Source organism: Sceloporus undulatus, chromosome 8 (genome assembly GCF_019175285.1).
Source record: "Sceloporus undulatus isolate JIND9_A2432 ecotype Alabama chromosome 8, SceUnd_v1.1, whole genome shotgun sequence".
NCBI classification, from domain to species: Eukaryota; Metazoa; Chordata; class Lepidosauria; order Squamata; family Phrynosomatidae; genus Sceloporus; species Sceloporus undulatus.
Window position 1 is genome coordinate 32125732 of NC_056529.1, and position 16710 is coordinate 32142441.

A 16710-nucleotide genomic window follows, 5' to 3' on the forward strand; every position below is an offset into this window, starting at 1 on the left:
CATTATTAATTGTTATTATTACTATTATTGGTGCCACAAGATCTCTTTGCAAGCCAAGCCACCCTGTTTGCTTCTCCTGCAGAGAGTCTCACATCTGGACAAGAACAATTGCACAGCAGTTTTTTTTCCCACTCCAAAAAAAAATTGATCTCCAAAAAAGAAAGAAAGAAAGAAAGAAAAGAAAGAAATCCCACCCAATAGTCCAAAAAAGAATCAGCCCCCCTCCTCTTTTGGGTCTCTCTTCCTATTGGCTGAAAGTTCCCCAGCCTCCTTTTGATTGGAAAAGCCAGAGCATCTTTTATTCCTCCTCCTCCTCCTCCTCCTCCTTCTCTTCTTCTCTCTTCTCTTTCTTTGGAACTGGCCAGCGATCTGCAGTGCAGTCACTTGAAGCTCTTTTCCAGTTCCTGTTCAGAGATCCTTGTCTCCATCTCTCTCTTCTCCTCCTCTGTGGAATAATCCCCAGTGGCAGCTTCCATCAGGATCTAAGGAAAGGCTATTTTTTCATTGTTCATTGAGAAAAAAAAAAAGGGGGGGGGGGAGAAAGATCAAGAGAGGAGAAAGAGAGAAAGACAGAGCTCTGCAAACAGGGCAATGGAGGATGGAGGGCTGCTGTCCAGGATGGAGATGCGAAAGGCCTCCTTCCCATACATTTGATCCACTTTCTTCTCTGGCTTTGAAGAAGAGCCCTGAAGATGCCTTTGGTGTTGAGGCTGCTCTGCTTGCTCCTCTTGGATGCTGCCCTTTGCAACTACTCTGAGGATCAGTGCAGCTGGAGGGGGAGGTAAGTCTCACTCAGGTGTACTTTCCAAAGCCTTCCCTTTGGAGCAATGGCAGGGAGAGGAGTCCTTGGAGGGGGGCATGCATCTTGCACTGGAGAAAAAAGGATCTGCAGAGCTGCAGCTTCAACCTCTAGAGTCCTGGGAGGTGTAGTTCACTGCATGCAATCCTGGGATGTCTAGTAGGGAGAGAGATCTTGTAGCCCCTGAGACTCATGGAAAGAAAGAAGTTGGCTGCATAAGCTTTCCTAGACTTCAGTCTCCATCCTCATATGCATATTATTATTATTATTATTATTATTATTATTATTATTATTATTATTTATTAATTCAAAGGTGATAATAGTCTGTAAAATCAATCTGTAAAGAAATCTTGTAGCTCCTTTGAGACTCACAAAAAGAAAGAAGTTGGCAGCAGGAGCTTTCCTAGACTTCAGTCTCCTTCCTCAGATGCATTTAACGTAATGTTACTTCATTTCCATACACAAAGGATTTTGAATTTGAATTGAGCTTCTCACGTACCAATGGCATATATATAGGTATGTCCCTGGTTTCCACTCCACTCAATGCATCTGAGGAAGGAGACTGAAGTCTATGAAAGCTCCTGCTGCCAACTTCTTTCTTTCGGTTAGTCTCAAAGGGGCTACAAGACCTCTCTACTTGGCCATGCTAGGAATCGAACCCTAGTCTCCAGGGTTGTAGTCTAACACTTAAACCATACTTTCTCATATCTATGGCACTCCATGCTTAAGAAAATCCTGTGAAATTGCCATAAGTATACAGTCACCTTGAAGATGTATCATACCTTACATTATTTTATGAGTAAGATCATTATGTCTGTGTGTCGTCTGTCTGTCTATCTATCTATCTACAGTATCTGTCTATCCGGCTATTTATCTCTATGTGTGCTGGATTACAGCTTCTGTCTTCTTTTTAAAATCAATCTGTTGGATAGCTTTTGTGACAGCAGGAGTAAACTTTACAGTCGCACAGGTCTCTTGAGACCTGATAACCGCTGGTGGAATTCAAACGGCTTCTTTATATAAATGGGAAATCGTTTCTGCAATCTCCTCTCTGTTGAATGCTGGTATTTCCTGCCTGAATGAAAGAGGAAAGGAGGCAGTCGCTTTGTAAGGCCATTGGAAGGACATCTCGGCTAGCAGAATGAAAAGTGCCTAAAAGGCTGTAAGGGGTCTATACTGGGACAGGGAGGTGGAATATACCAGTAACAAGTACCTGGCTGGACAAGTAAACCCTCCTGTGTCCCAAATATCTTTCTAAGACAGTCAGTTCCATATGGCCCAGCTTACAAAGCCTTGTCAAACCTTTTGCAGACCTGAGCAATACTGGCAAACTCACATAGCAGCCGAGTTCCCCTTATCCAAAACACTTGGGCCCAGAAGTATTTTCCACGTTGGATTTGTTTTGGATTTTGCATTACCTACATTTGCATATATGTACGTAATGAGATCTCTTGGATATGGGACCCAAGTCTAAATACAAAAATTCCATTTACGTTTCGTATACGTCTCCCATCCAAAGCCTGGAGGTAATTTTTGAAATCTTTTTGTGCATGAAGCAAAATTTGGTGCGTTGCATCATTGGAAAGCAAAGGCGTCACCATTTCAGCTACCCATGAAAAATGGTTTTGGTTTCTGGAATATTTCGGATTTTGGGATTCTGGATGATAAGAAGGACTCCGCTTGTCTTTAAAATCCATATTTTGAGGGTTGATTTAAATTTGAACCATGTTTTTGAAATGCCTTTTGAGCATGTATTGACATCTGTTAGTAGGACTAATGTTTTCCCCCCCTCCCTTGCTGTGAAAAAGGCAGGGATCATTTTCCTCATGGCAAGCTGTGTCGAAAATTTGGTGGCTCCTTGAAAGCAGATTTTTTAAAGTCCATTTAAACTGCATTCCTTAAACGTGATACAGTGAGTTTGGTGAGCAGCTGTTTTGAATGAGAAATGGTGCACACTCAGTTCTTGCTACCTTTCAGAGCAAAGGTCTACTGCATTTAAGCAGCTCAGCTGTTTAGGCCTAAGACAACTGGCCAGAGCTAGCATGGTGATATATTATGATCACCACTTGGAACGGTTACATTTTTGGACCGCTGTGTCAGAATCTCCCAAACAGAATGGCCATGCTGACTGGGAGATTTGGGAACCTGCTGGTGATGATGGTATTCTCAATACAAAGGTTACTTTTGAGAGTTCAGGAGGGACCTGTCTCTGCCCCTTCTAAAATCCCCCCAAAAAAGAGAAAGAAAATAGAGGAAGGGGAAATGTATGGTGGCAGAGGTAAGCAAGAGACATCTCCAAGTCCTCAGTCTCTTTGTTCAGGTCCTACAGGCGCATTTAGGCCTCACCTGGAATATTGTGTCCAGTTCTGGGCACCACAATTCAAAAAGGATGGTGGAGAAACTGGAGCCATGTGTCCAAAGGAGGGCAACTAAAATGGTGAAAGGTCTGGAAACCATGAAGCCCTATGAGGAACGCCTTAGGGAGCTGGGTATGTTTAGCCTGGAGAAGATAAGGTTAAGGGGCGATATGATAGCCCTGTTTAAATACTTGAAGGGATGTCATGTTGAGGAGGGAGCAAGCTTGTTTTCTGCTGCTCCAGAGACTAGGACCCAATGGAGCAATGGATGCAAACTGCAGAGATTCCACCTCAACATTAGGAGTAACTACCTGACAGTAAGGGCTGTTTGACAGTGGATCACACTCCCTCAGAGAGTGGTCTTTAAATAGAGGTTGGATGGCCATCTGTCAATGGGGATGTTTTGATTGGGATTTCCTGCATGGCAGAATGGGGTTGGACTGGATGGCCCTTGTGGTCTCTTCCAACTCTATGATTCTATGTTCTTCCTGATCAAACCTAACCATCTGGCATGTGGTTTTCTTCTCTTTCTAACACCTGCCACCTTTCCTGGCATCAGTGTCTTTTTCTAATGATTCCTTTTTCCTCATAGTGTGGCCAAAGTACAACAGCCTCAGTTTATTCATCATGATTTCCAGGGCTTAATCTGTTCAAGGACCCATTTGTTTGTCTTCTTGGCCACAGTATCCTCAGCACTCTTCTCCCTCACCACAGCTCCAATGAGTTTGTATTTTCTTCCTGTCCACTTTCTTCACTGTCCAGCTCTCACATCCATACGTGGTGATGGGGAATACCATGTTTTGGACAATCCTAACTTTAGGGCTCAGAGTTATGGGCGGGTTATAGACCGCCGCTTTGAGGTGGTCTGCCGCCGCCGCCGTTTGCTCCGTAAGGGAGCCGTCGCAGCCACACCGCGCGGCTTCCTTGCGGAGCAAAAAAGAAGCTCCACAATGGAGCTTCTTCTTGCGGCGCCTCTGTGACGTCGCGAGGCGCCAGGGGCGCATTCGCGATGTCACAGGCGCCGTGACACGTTCGGACGCACAGCGTCCGATACGTAAAGATGGCGCCGTCCGTGTGGAACAGCTGGCGCCATATTGTACGGACAGAGTCCGTACTAGAGCCAGGGGCGTCTAGAAGAGACGCCCCCTTTTTAAAATGTGGCGGTCTATAACCCGCCATAGCTTTACACTTTAGGATCTTGTCTAGTTCTTTCATAGCTGCCCTTCACATTCCTAGACTTCTTCTGATTTCTTGACTGCAGTCTTGGTTCTGATCAATGTTTGATCCAAGGTATGGGAACTCTTTGACTATTTCAATGCTCTCATTATCTAGGGTGAATTCTTATAGATCTTCCATGGTTATTATTTTGTTCTCTGAAGATGCCAGCCACAGATGCTGGCAAAACATCAGGAATAATCTCTTATACAACATGGCCACATAGCCCGAAAAATCTATAAAAAACTATGGATACCGGTCATGAAACCTTTCGACTTCACATTTTTGTTAATGTTCAACAGTAGGCCTATCTTGGTGCTTTCCTCCTTGACCCTCTTCGGTAACTGTTCCAAGTTTTTGTTGGTTTCTTCTAGTAGTCTTGAGTCTCAAGTCAAGTCGAGTTAGTGCATCATGCCAAGTCCAAGTTGAGTCATGGAAGCAACTTGCATCCAATTTGAGCCTGAGACCATCGAGCTGAGTCTGCATCGCTGGCCATTGCCTCTGTGGGACCTCTAGAGAGCAGCATCCATAGGTCTCCATGGGAGTGTGGGGGCGTGTGTGCCACAGCTGCAACATCTGTTTCTCACTTATCTTGATCCTTTGCAGTGGATGAGTCATGTGGCTGTGAAATGGAAAGAGCTGATCAAGTATCTCCAGACATCTGGATCGCATTGCCTTGCAGTCTTTGCTGTTCGGAGATGGGTGAAGGCAAGGCAGGGCAGTCTGACCTGGATGGAGGTCAGCAAAGAACAAGCTCTGAATTAGGGGACAGCGAGAGTGAAACTTTCAAGGGATGTCATTGGCAGCTGTGTTGCAGAGGGATCACCAAGACTGCCCAGATTGAAACAAACCTGGGCCAAGCTGAGAGTAATAAATGTCCATTAACCAACTCTATAAAAATTAGATTTTTGTGGTTTTGAGGGCTTTGTGGCCATATTCTAGAAGAGTTTATTCCTGATGTTTCACCAGCATCTGTGGCTGGCGTCTTCAGATGCTGGTTAAATGTCAATTTTAAAAACTAGGAGTGTGTTTTAAAAAGTAATTTGGTTTAAATCAGGGATTAAACCATGGTTTAAACAAACTAGGGTTATGCCACAGTTTAAACAAACCAGGTTAAACCATGGTTTAAACAAACCTGGCTTAAACCAGCCAAGGTATCAAGCCTATGATCCAAGTCCCCACTATTCTGCTAACTCAGTTTTGTTCTGTTTTGCAGTGGCCTCTCCCAAGAAGCTGGCAGTGTGGAGCAGATCTCCTTACATTGTGCAGAGGGATCTCTGGAGTGGCTCTACCCAGCGGGAGCCTTACGCCTGAGCCTTTTCCCCCGCCTCCCCACAAGCACCACCAGCAAAGAGAACCCCAGACGCGTGACGGCCTGCATTAAATCTTCCAGCAGCTTCCGCGGCGCTCAGATTTACTTGGAGAGGGATGGTGTGTTGGAGCTCCTCCTCTCGGAGGCGGATGCCACTGTCCAGCCCAAGGTGCGCTGTTTCAGCTGGTTGCCCAAGGAGAAGGTTGCCCTGTTCCTTCAGTCCACCTTGCACCAGGACATCAGCCGGCGCATCGCCGCCTTCCGCTATGAGCTGCGGGGCAATTGGAACTCTCGTTTTTCTTGGCCATCCAGAAATCTCAGCATGGAAGGTATATATGAGCTTGGCTATTGGATGCCCTTATGTCAGTATTTATCAAATGTCCTCATCTCAGGCTCAGCAACAGCCTCTTGTCTCTTCCTCTGAGCAGGCGGAGATCCTGGTACACAAGAAGAAGCCATAGTTTGTGTGCCAAGCATAAAGAGAAATTGTGAAAGACATTCTCATGCAATCCAGGTCCCAGTATCTCTCCGGCAGTTGGGGGATTCTGGGCATCATGGTCCCCAAAAGTAAAATTTTCCAGCTCTGAGTCCAAATCACAGGTTAACATTTCAAATGTGCAGGCAACCCATGCACCAGTCATTTTACTAGAGTTCCCATATCTGAAGTGTAGTGGCCTCCAGGCAATTCAACCAAACCATAGTTACCTGTGATTTGGGGTGATGCCAGTTCAGCCTAAAATGAAATTGGATTGACCCCTTCTGAAAGGAATAGCAATTCTTGTGCTTTTTGTTTCCCCGATAAGAGAGGGCTTATGGAAGTAGTTGGTTTGTAATCACAGCCACAACACAACAAAATCCAAAGTAGACCTCACAGTGATACTTTTATTAAGCCAACCCACAGGCACAAAATACATCATGTTAGCTTTTGAAGTATAATGACTTCTTCAGCAAGGAAAGGTGGTAAAAACCATGCAAGGAAGAAAAATAATAAGGTTGGTGGCAGAGGTCTACATGTTGCTTAATTTAAGTGTTGTTTAAAATGGTTCCCAGGGAAGATTGATGCAGATAGAAGCCACAAGACACATATGCCTTAAAGGGCCTTGAAACAAAGGCAAAGGAAATATGCAGCACCAGTTGTTGTTATGTGCCTTCAAGTCATTTCCGACCTATGGCATACCTAAGGAGACCCTATCACAGGGCTTTCCTGGTAAGTTTCTTCAGAGGCGGTTTGCCATTGCCTTCTCCTGAGGCTGAGAGCATGTTACTTGCCCAGGATCACTCAATGGGTTTCATGGGAGAGCAGGGAATCAAACCCTAGTCTCCAGAGTCATAGTCCAACACTCCAATAACTATGCCATGCTGGTTCTCTATTTGACATCTGTATCTGTCTTATTGAGGCCAAAAGCCACTTTGTAGCCAGAGTATACGCAGTTTCTAATCGCACCCAGAAATCTCATTTGGATCTTTGTGGTGCTGCAGCTGATCCAAGAGGATGGGCCTCCTTGTCTTGGGATCTGCAGACCTAAACTGCGGGTGCAAACATGGCAGAAGCCTTTCACTCTATACAGTGATAGTAGCACTATGATTCCAATTTAACTGCCATGGTTGCAACCTATGGTAATCTGAGGTTCATAGTTTGGTGAGGCAGGAACGCCATGCAGGGAGACACAATCAAAGCACTTCCGACATGTGACCATCCAGCCTGTGTGAAGTTGAAGGCTTTCATGACGGCATTCATAGTTTTTTGTGGGTTTTTCAGGCTATGTGGCTCTGTGCTAGAAGAGTTTATTCCTGATGTTTCACCAGCATCTGTGGCTGACATCTTCAGAGAATGTTGGCATAGAAGAGATCTGGATACACACAGACACATGTGCGCGCGCGCACACACACACACACACTGTGATCCTGGGTAGGGAGGAACATGCCAAGAAAACCCTATGATAGCGTCGCCTTAGGGTTCAGGGGCAACAGATGGTGTCACAGAAACCAGCATCACTGAGCACCTACTGAGACCAACCCACTAGGTAGAGGTCCAATGCTGACTCTTTCTGCTGGTCCCCTGTCCCTTTCCTTCGCTGTTGTTTTCGCCTGTGATCTGCAACAAAGTGAGGTAGAGGAGCCTCTTGCTTCTATTTTTCCTTAACACCAATGGTCTGGGATCTGTTCAAAAGGCAAGGGTGCAAGGCAAAGAACCATGATGAAGATCTACAACTACAAATCCCAGGATTCCATAGGATGGAGCCACAATAGTTCAAGTAGTGTCAAGCTGCATTAGTTCTGCAGCGCAGATGCAGCCCCACTGACTTTTAAAAGGCGACAGATCTGTTTCCCTCTCAGGCCTCCAAAAGCCAAACGAAGCAGCCTTTGCTTTTCACAGACTCTTGATTCTGTGATCCTCCTCCTTGGCAAAGAGAATAATTGGGGTAGTAACTTGAGCCACCTGGAGTGTGTTGGGCCATCAGAAAAATGAGGCTGGAGAGGGAACATCTAATCGGACTTATCGCCGCAACAGCCGGTGGAGCGGTCACCTGGCCACCAGTTTGGCTGCACAACAAATAAGGCTTTAACATGGTCACTGGAACAACCAAGGCACTCTGCCCATAGAGGAAAACAAGTTTTCGTGAAGCCTTGTCCTAAGAAACTTTGATATAAGCAAGGGCTGAACCTAATACAGAGTCAGACACACTATAATGGACTCATTTCAGTCTCAAAGGCTGCTGCCACACTGCAAAATTCATGCTGTTTGACACCACTTTAACTTCCATGGCTCCATTCTGTGGCATCCTGGGATTTGTAGTTCATCATGGCACTAGAGCTCTCTGACTGAGAAGGCTAGGGGTGCACCTGCACTGCAGATTTAATGCAGTCGACACCACCTTAATTGCCATGGCTCCATGCTATGGAATGCTGGGATTTGTAGTTTTGTGAGATATTTAGCCTTCTCTAAATGATTGGAGCCAGGAGAATTAAAATGGGGTCAAACTGCACTATTGCTGCAGTGCAAATGCAGCCCAAATATCTCGCAAAACTACAAATCCCAGAATTCCACGACATTGAGCCATGGCAGTTAAAGCAGTGTCAAACTGCATTAAGTCTGCAGTGTAGATACAGCCTAGGGCCTGTTACAGACTGCCAAAATAAAGCTGCTTCGGGTCTCTTTGGAGGTATGCTGTTTAAATGATGCATGCACCCTTAGAATCCGGAAGCTGCACCAAAGCTGCACTCCAGTGCTTAGGAATGGAGTGTGGCTTTGACGCGACTTCCGGACTCTTAGGACCCATGCATCGTTTAAATAGCATACCACCAAAGAGACCCGAAGCAGCTTTATTTTGGCAGTCTGTAACAGGCCCTAGGTCTATAGAACCTTATGCTACAACTTCCTTCTCTTAGTTAGTCTCAGAGGGCTCTGTTACCTGGCCAAAAATACCAAGTGCTTATATTGGTCTTGCTTAAAATATAAAGTAATTACGAGAAAGGTCTTTCTTGGTAGTAACCCCCAGGCTCTCCTACTCCTTTCCATTCTCCTTCTACCTTTTGAATCATGGAAAAGATCCCATTCTTGGGTAGAACAGAAATCCTTTGGACAAATTGCCATATGTGTAAATTTAGTAGGTACAGTTGGGCCTCCATATTCAAGCATCCACGACTTGGAAATATTCCAAAAATGTATAAATTCCAAAATGCAAAGTTTGATTTTGCCATTTTATATAAGGGACACCATTTTATTATCCATTGTGTTTAATGGGATTTGAGCATCCATGGATTTTGGTGTCTATTGAGGGATCCTGGAACCAAACCCCAGCAGATACGAAAGGGCCCACTATATCATGAAACTAACTTTCAGAGACCCATGAATGGATCACTGATGCGGAAGGAGGTGAGATATTAGGTGCAGAATAGTCTACAAGTACATGCAGTATTGTCCAATGAGAAAGAACCGGCACAGATATTCCTAACCTGAACTGGCTCTTTGATCCTTCCTCTCCATCCCTGTCCAAAGAGGAATTGTTCATTTGTGATAAGTCCCCTCAGTTGACTTTTGTTTTTCTTTTCTTTTCGGAAGATTCAGGGAGTTGCCGGCCATGTAACAACACTGAAATCCTGATGGCTGTTTGCACTAGCGATTTTGGTGAGTACATCATCGCCTGCGTTATTTCTACTTTGCTTTTCAGCATCATGAACTGGCGGAGCTAAAAGGGAAGGCAGACTTGAAATTAAAAAGAGAAGCCATGGCACAAGGTTTGTTTTAAAGGGGTTGGCTTGTGCCTTCTGTGAGGCCAAGAGAGACTGCCTTGCCCACAGGCATTCATTTGCTTAGCGACACTAATGTGATTGCAATACTTCTAATTTCTGCTGTTGCAAGTGGTGATGACTTGTTTTGCACACCTTTAAGCCCCAGTTAAACTAACAGTCTCCACATCTTCCATTTCATAACAATTAATGGCATCTTTAATATGCTCCCTCTTTGGGCAGAAACTGTACAAACCGACTACCTGTTCCATGTGATTTAAATGTATTTTTAGACATTGCGAATTTGGTTTTTGCTGGGTTTTTGGACCATGATGGAGAATTGTATCGTAAGTTCCAATGAATACCCAGAGCTGTGGGCTATATTTCAGAAGAAGGAACTGGCAAAACTACCTCTGATTATTCCTTGCCTAAGAAAACCCTAGGAAATGCATGGGGTTGCCATAGGCATGTATGTGCTCAAAGGCACATACACACAAGATCTTGGTCCCTTTTTCCCAAATGCTGCAGGCTGGAATTTCTAGAGCATAAGAAAAGGTGCCTTTTCAGGACTGTCCCACCCAGAATCCCTCCAGCCAGCATAGCATACCTTCCCCACGAAACCAGAAGGACTGCATTACATGCTCTATTTCAGAGCAAGGAACTGGCAAAACCACCTTTTAAGTATTCCTTGCCTAAGAAGACCCTAGGGCCTCATTCCCACTTACAAAAAAAGCAGTTTGCGATCCAAATCGATGGATTGATTCGACAGAGGAGCGTGGTTCGCACTACATTTGCCCTGATCACATTTTTTCTATGTAAAATAACCCACTTGTGCTTCACATTCACAAATGAGTCGGTTCAAAATGGACCCGCTCCAGGTCGTCAAAGGGCAAATTTAAATCGATTCTGATCCACATCTGGTTCACACTTGCACCGAATCGATTTATCCAAAAAGATACAGAAAAAAATCCGTATCAAAAAGATGAGGGTTAAATGGATCTAGTGCCTGGCACCCCCTCTCCGAATCGCTTCAGCGAATCACTTCAAGTGGGAACCAGGGTCATTTGAACTGGTTTAAACCGATTTGCAATCTGGTTTAAAATGTAGTGGGAATCTGGCCTAGAAAATTCCTGGGTTGCCATAGGTCCACAGGTAACTTGAAAGCACATATACATGCATACCACACACACACACACCATTTCCCCATTGCTGTGTAAGTAGCTAACTGGTAGCTGCCTGCCAAGCCAGGCCATGGCACCATCAGTCAGGGCAACTCACAGAGCAAGGGGCTTCCCAGCTGGGATTGCCTGGCCTTCCCTTCTCTCCTACAAACGCCAATGCTGTCTGGGCTGTCTGTACAGTGGGCAGTTGCCAATTACTGCCCCCCATGCTCCGCTAACCCCCAGATTTGCAGCTCTCCAAACAATGGAAGAAAGAGGTCAGGGGGTCTGCTGGCTGCCCACTCCAGGGTTGCCACAGCAACTAGTAAGTCATAGAGAAGAACAAAAGGATTTGCCACGCTGGATCAGATCACGGGCTTCTCAGAATACCTCCGAGGGACTAATTCTTGTTGATTTGCAGAGGCTGAATGCAAGCTAATAATACAATTCTTGTGCACATAATTGGCTAGATCCTACACGTTATATTCAATTCTTGCCTTGGGCCAATAGTCATCAGTACAGGACTGGTTCCACACTACCTTTCAAATGTGGGTACCTCAATTTGGCTAAAGCATATATATTTAAAGTTGCCATCATATAACAACAGGGCAACTGGATCTGCTCAGAAATGCCAGCAAATGAAAAACAGGCAAACAGGTGCTCATGCGGCATCAAGGGCTGGTTTCTTCAGAGGGGTTTTGCCATTTCCATCCTTTGAGGGCGAGATAGTATAACTTGCCCAATGTCACCCAGAGGGTTTACATGATATGACATTCTTGTATTTGGTTATACTCTCTGTGCTGTTATTATTTTTAAGTGGTGTTCACCATTACCAGCAGTTCCCATGGTCATTTTACAGAACGTTGAAGTCAAAAATTAAATATTTCATCTGTCTGCACTTCTTCCCTGCAGTCATTCGTGGGAATATCCGGACAGTCACCAACGATAAAGAATCGCAAGAATCCATCATCAGCGTGAGCGCCACCCGGATTCATCGCCAAAAATTTGCCTTGTTCCAACCAGTTGGCAAATATGGGAAATCCACCGGCAGCATCCGTACCCTGCTGCGATGTGGGGTGAAACCAGGACCTGGCAGCTTCCTCTTCACAGGATGGCTACACTTTGGGGAGGCTTGGCTCAGCTGTGCCCCCCGGTACAAAGACTTCCGCCACATATACGAGGATGCGCGCCAGGCTCATGAAAACCCTTGCGAAGTCTCATTGGACTGAACTGAGGCGAGGAGAGAGGACCAGGGAGATGAAACCAAACTTCAGGTTTGGAGAAGGAGACAGGTTTTTGCCACCCATCGTAGTCGTGCCATAAATGGTGTACATACCCAACTCGGTGACATGACCCATTGGAAAAGACGGCAATGCTCAGTAACATGGAAGGCAGAAGTAAAGGAGGAAAACTGCATTACAGGCGGACTGAGTCAACCAAGAATGTCGCAGCCATGAATGGACCTGAGCAGGGCTGTTAACAGGACCTCTTGGAGACTTCCCATTCACATGGACAATGTAAGTCGAAAGAAACTTGGCAACATCTAACAACAAATGCTCAATTTAGCGATGAGTGAGGAGGGATCGAGAAAGTTCTTCCTTTCCTGTAGAAGACTTGTTGAGATTGAGCCATAAGTCTTGGAGGCTTTCTCCACCAAGAGAAGCTGCATTGGTCTGAGTAAGACAACTGGGCTGCTATGTAATTCTGTTGGTACACACCAATATGTCTCCTGGTTTAGAAAACATGTTGCTTCAGATCGTTCTTCTGTTTCACATGGATTCCTTGGGATCATTCCCCTGTTTGCTGCTGGAGCATCCAACTGCCACACTTTAAAACAAGTCTAATAATCCCTTCCTGCATTTTAAGGAAACCTGGCCTTCTGTCTATTGCATGTCGATTTCGACTTGCAAGCATCTGCCAAACGGGAAATCGCATCTCGTAAAAAACATCTCATCTTCTGCTCTGTCTTCCACTACTCAGCAAGGTCATGCCAAGAACACCTGCAAAGCAAACAAACCTCAAACCTTTTGTGGCTGCTGCGGCAGAGCTGCAAAACCAGGATTACATCTCATGTGGTGCCCAAAACCCTAAGAGGGATTGCATGCTCTTTAGGGGGGGGTCTTGGTTTTCCTTTCCTATCAAGTCCAATGTGGCAGAAAGCATCAGATAGGGAGATGAAGGGAGCTAGTGCTGGAACTGGAAATAGCCGTGTGCACAGCTTTTTGTGTGTTTGTGTTGGGGGTGGGGGGGTTGCGAATACCTGATATGCACCCTTGGTCTTTTCTATTTCCCTGTCCCAAATAATATGAATGTGACAAAGGGCAGATCTAGATATCTCCTCCACGTTTTCTGGATTTCCAACCTAGCTGCAAAAACCAGCACAAGTCCTGGACCCAGCCCTGGCTGCAGATGTGACTTTTCTTCTTCATGAGTTTAGATTCCTTCCTCCTGACTTGGTGCTGTTTGTCCAGGAGGAAGCCCTGTTTCAGTAAAGATTTAGAGTTCATGGTTTACATAAAAAGGACTTCCAGCTAACCTGCTCCCAAGTATGTTTTACTTAGAAGCAAATCACCCTGAGTTTAATAGGACTTTAACTTCCAAGTGAGCGTGCACAAGATTGCACCAGGCTTTGTTGTTTGGATAAGGCCCAGTTTTCCAATCAGGGTAATGCCTTTTTATTGTCCTAACAGGGCAAATGAATTGTTAATAGGGATTTCAGCGATGGGATATGTATCACCAGTTGGTTTTCTGCCAGCCCCATTGCTGGTAAAGGCTCTTGAGGGCCGACCGAAGAGAAGGTGGCAAACTGGTTTGATTTCTTTCGTGCCCAATAAGTACTGTATTGGTCTACTTGGCAATGGGAGAACCACTGGAAAAAGAAATGGAGCTCGGCAAGAAGGTCAATGATTGTACTGCAAATGTTAGCAATCTTTTCGCTTGGTGCTTATACTTTCACTGCTGAATCTAGTTGTATTTTGTCCACTCAGGGTTGTCTAGAAGGTGCTGAAACAAAAGTGGGAAAGTATGAGAAATAGAAGCAGGGGTGAAAAACGTGGGTGGCTAAGGGAATGCATTAGCTTTTCAGGAGACTTTGGTGGGTTGCACCCCCTGAAAACAACACCCCAGAGACATGGAGAGGATTTTCACTATATTTATTGGGGTGAGCATTTTAATTCTAGAGGCCTTTTTCAACAATAGGAGGTGAGTGGAAGTTGCTTCCTTTAAGAAACGACCTCTTCCGGACCTAAAATGCATGGCAACAATGCACACATTTCCTCCAGATTTTTTTTTTAATTTTTTAATTAATTAATTTTTTAAAATTAAGGACCCGGGGACTACAAAATGGCCCAAGGGCTGCACTTTGACCACCTCGATATCAGGGCAAAACACTGGAGGCTCCTTTTTAAAAGTAATTGGTTACAGTTTTGGTTGCTCGCCCTGGTTATCACCCTGTTTGCGATTTCAATTTATTACTCAAAGAAACACTTTGGGTTGCTGCTTTTGGGGAGGAAAAACATCAGAATGCTACAAACGTGTGATACAAAGCTCACCTGTATTGTGAGCTTGTCCCATACCTGTAACTCTAAAAGTCAGAAAGACACAGTTGGTTATACCAGAAAAGGAACATGGTTATCCCTTATTGTCATCACGTAACTTTATTGGAGGAAATAAACTAAATGCAAGTACAGTGGGCCCTTTGTATCTGCTAGGGCTTGGTTCCAGAACTCTCTGGATTCCAAAATCTGTGGATCCTCAAGTCCCATTAAATAGAGCGGATAGTAAAATGGTGCCCCTTATATAAAAGGGCAAAATCATGGTTTGCTATCCAGGATTTATATATTTTTTGAATATTTTTAAGCTGTGGATGCTTGAATCTGTGTATAAGGAATCAGTGGATATGGAGGGCTGACTGTAACTCACTGTGTGTCATGAGTTTCCTCCAAGCTCTGGATTTGGGCATCTTCTTCCCTGACTTCTTTAGTCTGTAGAAAATGGAAACTGGGTGGATCTGAACCAAACTGCTTCATTAGCAACAATAACAATAGGACACAGATCCAGACAGACATCAGGGCTCTGCTTATCAGCCAGGGCTCCTTTTCCTAGCTTGCATCCTAGGGCCAGCGACAAGGTGGCTAGATGTTGGAACTCATTGAGGTACTGACCAGTCAATAGATAAGTCCCTTGCCTTCATCCAAGGAGGCTTTTCAGCCCCAAAGGTGGTCAGTGCCACTAGGATACACCCAAACGTCAATGTGGAAACCAACAAGCTTACCCTGCTTAACCCCGGAAATGATTTTGGCTCAAAGCCCAGAATTTCACACAAGGGATAATGTATAAAAGAATGAGAACAACAATGAGGATTGGCAGTGGGGGTACTGAAAACCCTATATGAAAGTTAACAGGGATGCACATAGGTAAATTTCTTCCTCTCCCCCCAAGAAGCAGCTACTGAGCTAAATCCAAATAAGTAGGAAAACGAATACATGTGGGAAGAGAGGGTAAGGGAAGCCTGTCTCAGCACTGAGACCAGGCAACGTCGCAGGCTCAGCAAACACTAGCTGGATAGACCACAGGAGGAAACCAACTCTCAGGCAAAATGCCCGTGGACCAACTGGCACTGTACTGTAGCTTAATTCTTTAAGAAGGAACCATTTCTGTCTCTGTGTAGAGCGCAGAAAGCTTAGTCCAGCCTGGGAGAACCTAAAAGAAACATGACCCACTCTGATCTCTGAGATGTGGTGCCACGTCTGGACTATTTGAATGCCTAGATGAGAAAATAGCGGCGGCGGTGGCTCTTTGGCACTGGGAGAGTAGAGAGAATCAATGCTTCTTTTAGGTTCTCCGAGGATGCTCTTGCTTTTTGCCATTTTGCTCAGATAAGGGGATGATTCTATTTTTTTAAAAAAAAGACCTAATGCAGTATCTGAACTATTGCCATTACATCCCTTTTGACATGTGTGCATTTTCTTAACCTTGCCCATGCCTGGTTGCCTATCCCACACATTGCACAGCCAAAATTTACCCTGTTTCCCTTCTCATAAATCCAGCCTTTTGTGTGAGAACAAACAGTGATGCTTGCTGGGTTTTTGTAGGTCCTTTGGCATTGTTTTCCTTTGCTTCATCCTTTATAGGTTGCATGCCCCAACTTATCCATGGGTCATATCCACCTGTCTTCGACTTATGCAGTCGTCCCTCTGTATCCATGGCTTTTTTATCCACTGATTCAAACATCCATGACTTGAAAATATACCAAAAATATATAAATTCCCCAAAGCAAAATTTGATTTTTGCCATTTTATGTCAGGGACACCATTTTACTATCCATTGTATTTAATGGGACTTCAGCATTCATGGATTTTGGTATCCATTGTGGCTCCTGAAACAAAACCCTAGCTGATACCAAGGGACCACTGTACATGGGTCCAACCTATACATGAATATATACAGTATTTTTGCAGTGCTAGAGAACAAGAGAATAGGATCTGAGTGGAAAGTGACAGATCAATGCAGCAATCCCAAGCGCAGTTATTGTTGGAACATCAGTTTTTGGCATGATGTCTCACAGGACTGGATACTTAATCCAGATGAAAAGCCTCGGTGTAGATCAGATCGTTCTCTAGACAAACCTCATGTAGA

The 16710-nt window shown here is 44.8% G+C and overlaps 1 protein-coding gene across 1 annotated transcript; it reads left to right on the top strand.

Moving 5' to 3' along the window:
- Positions 1-367: 367 nt before the first annotated feature.
- METRN (meteorin, glial cell differentiation regulator) lies at positions 368-14818 on the top strand. Its single transcript, XM_042480701.1, has 4 exons — positions 368-781; positions 5588-6012; positions 9747-9812; positions 11986-14818. The coding sequence occupies exons 1-4, from the start codon at positions 693-695 to the stop codon at positions 12300-12302; spliced, it is 897 nt and encodes a 298-aa protein (XP_042336635.1). The 5' UTR covers positions 368-692; the 3' UTR covers positions 12303-14818.
- The last annotated feature ends 1892 nt before the right edge of the window (positions 14819-16710 follow it).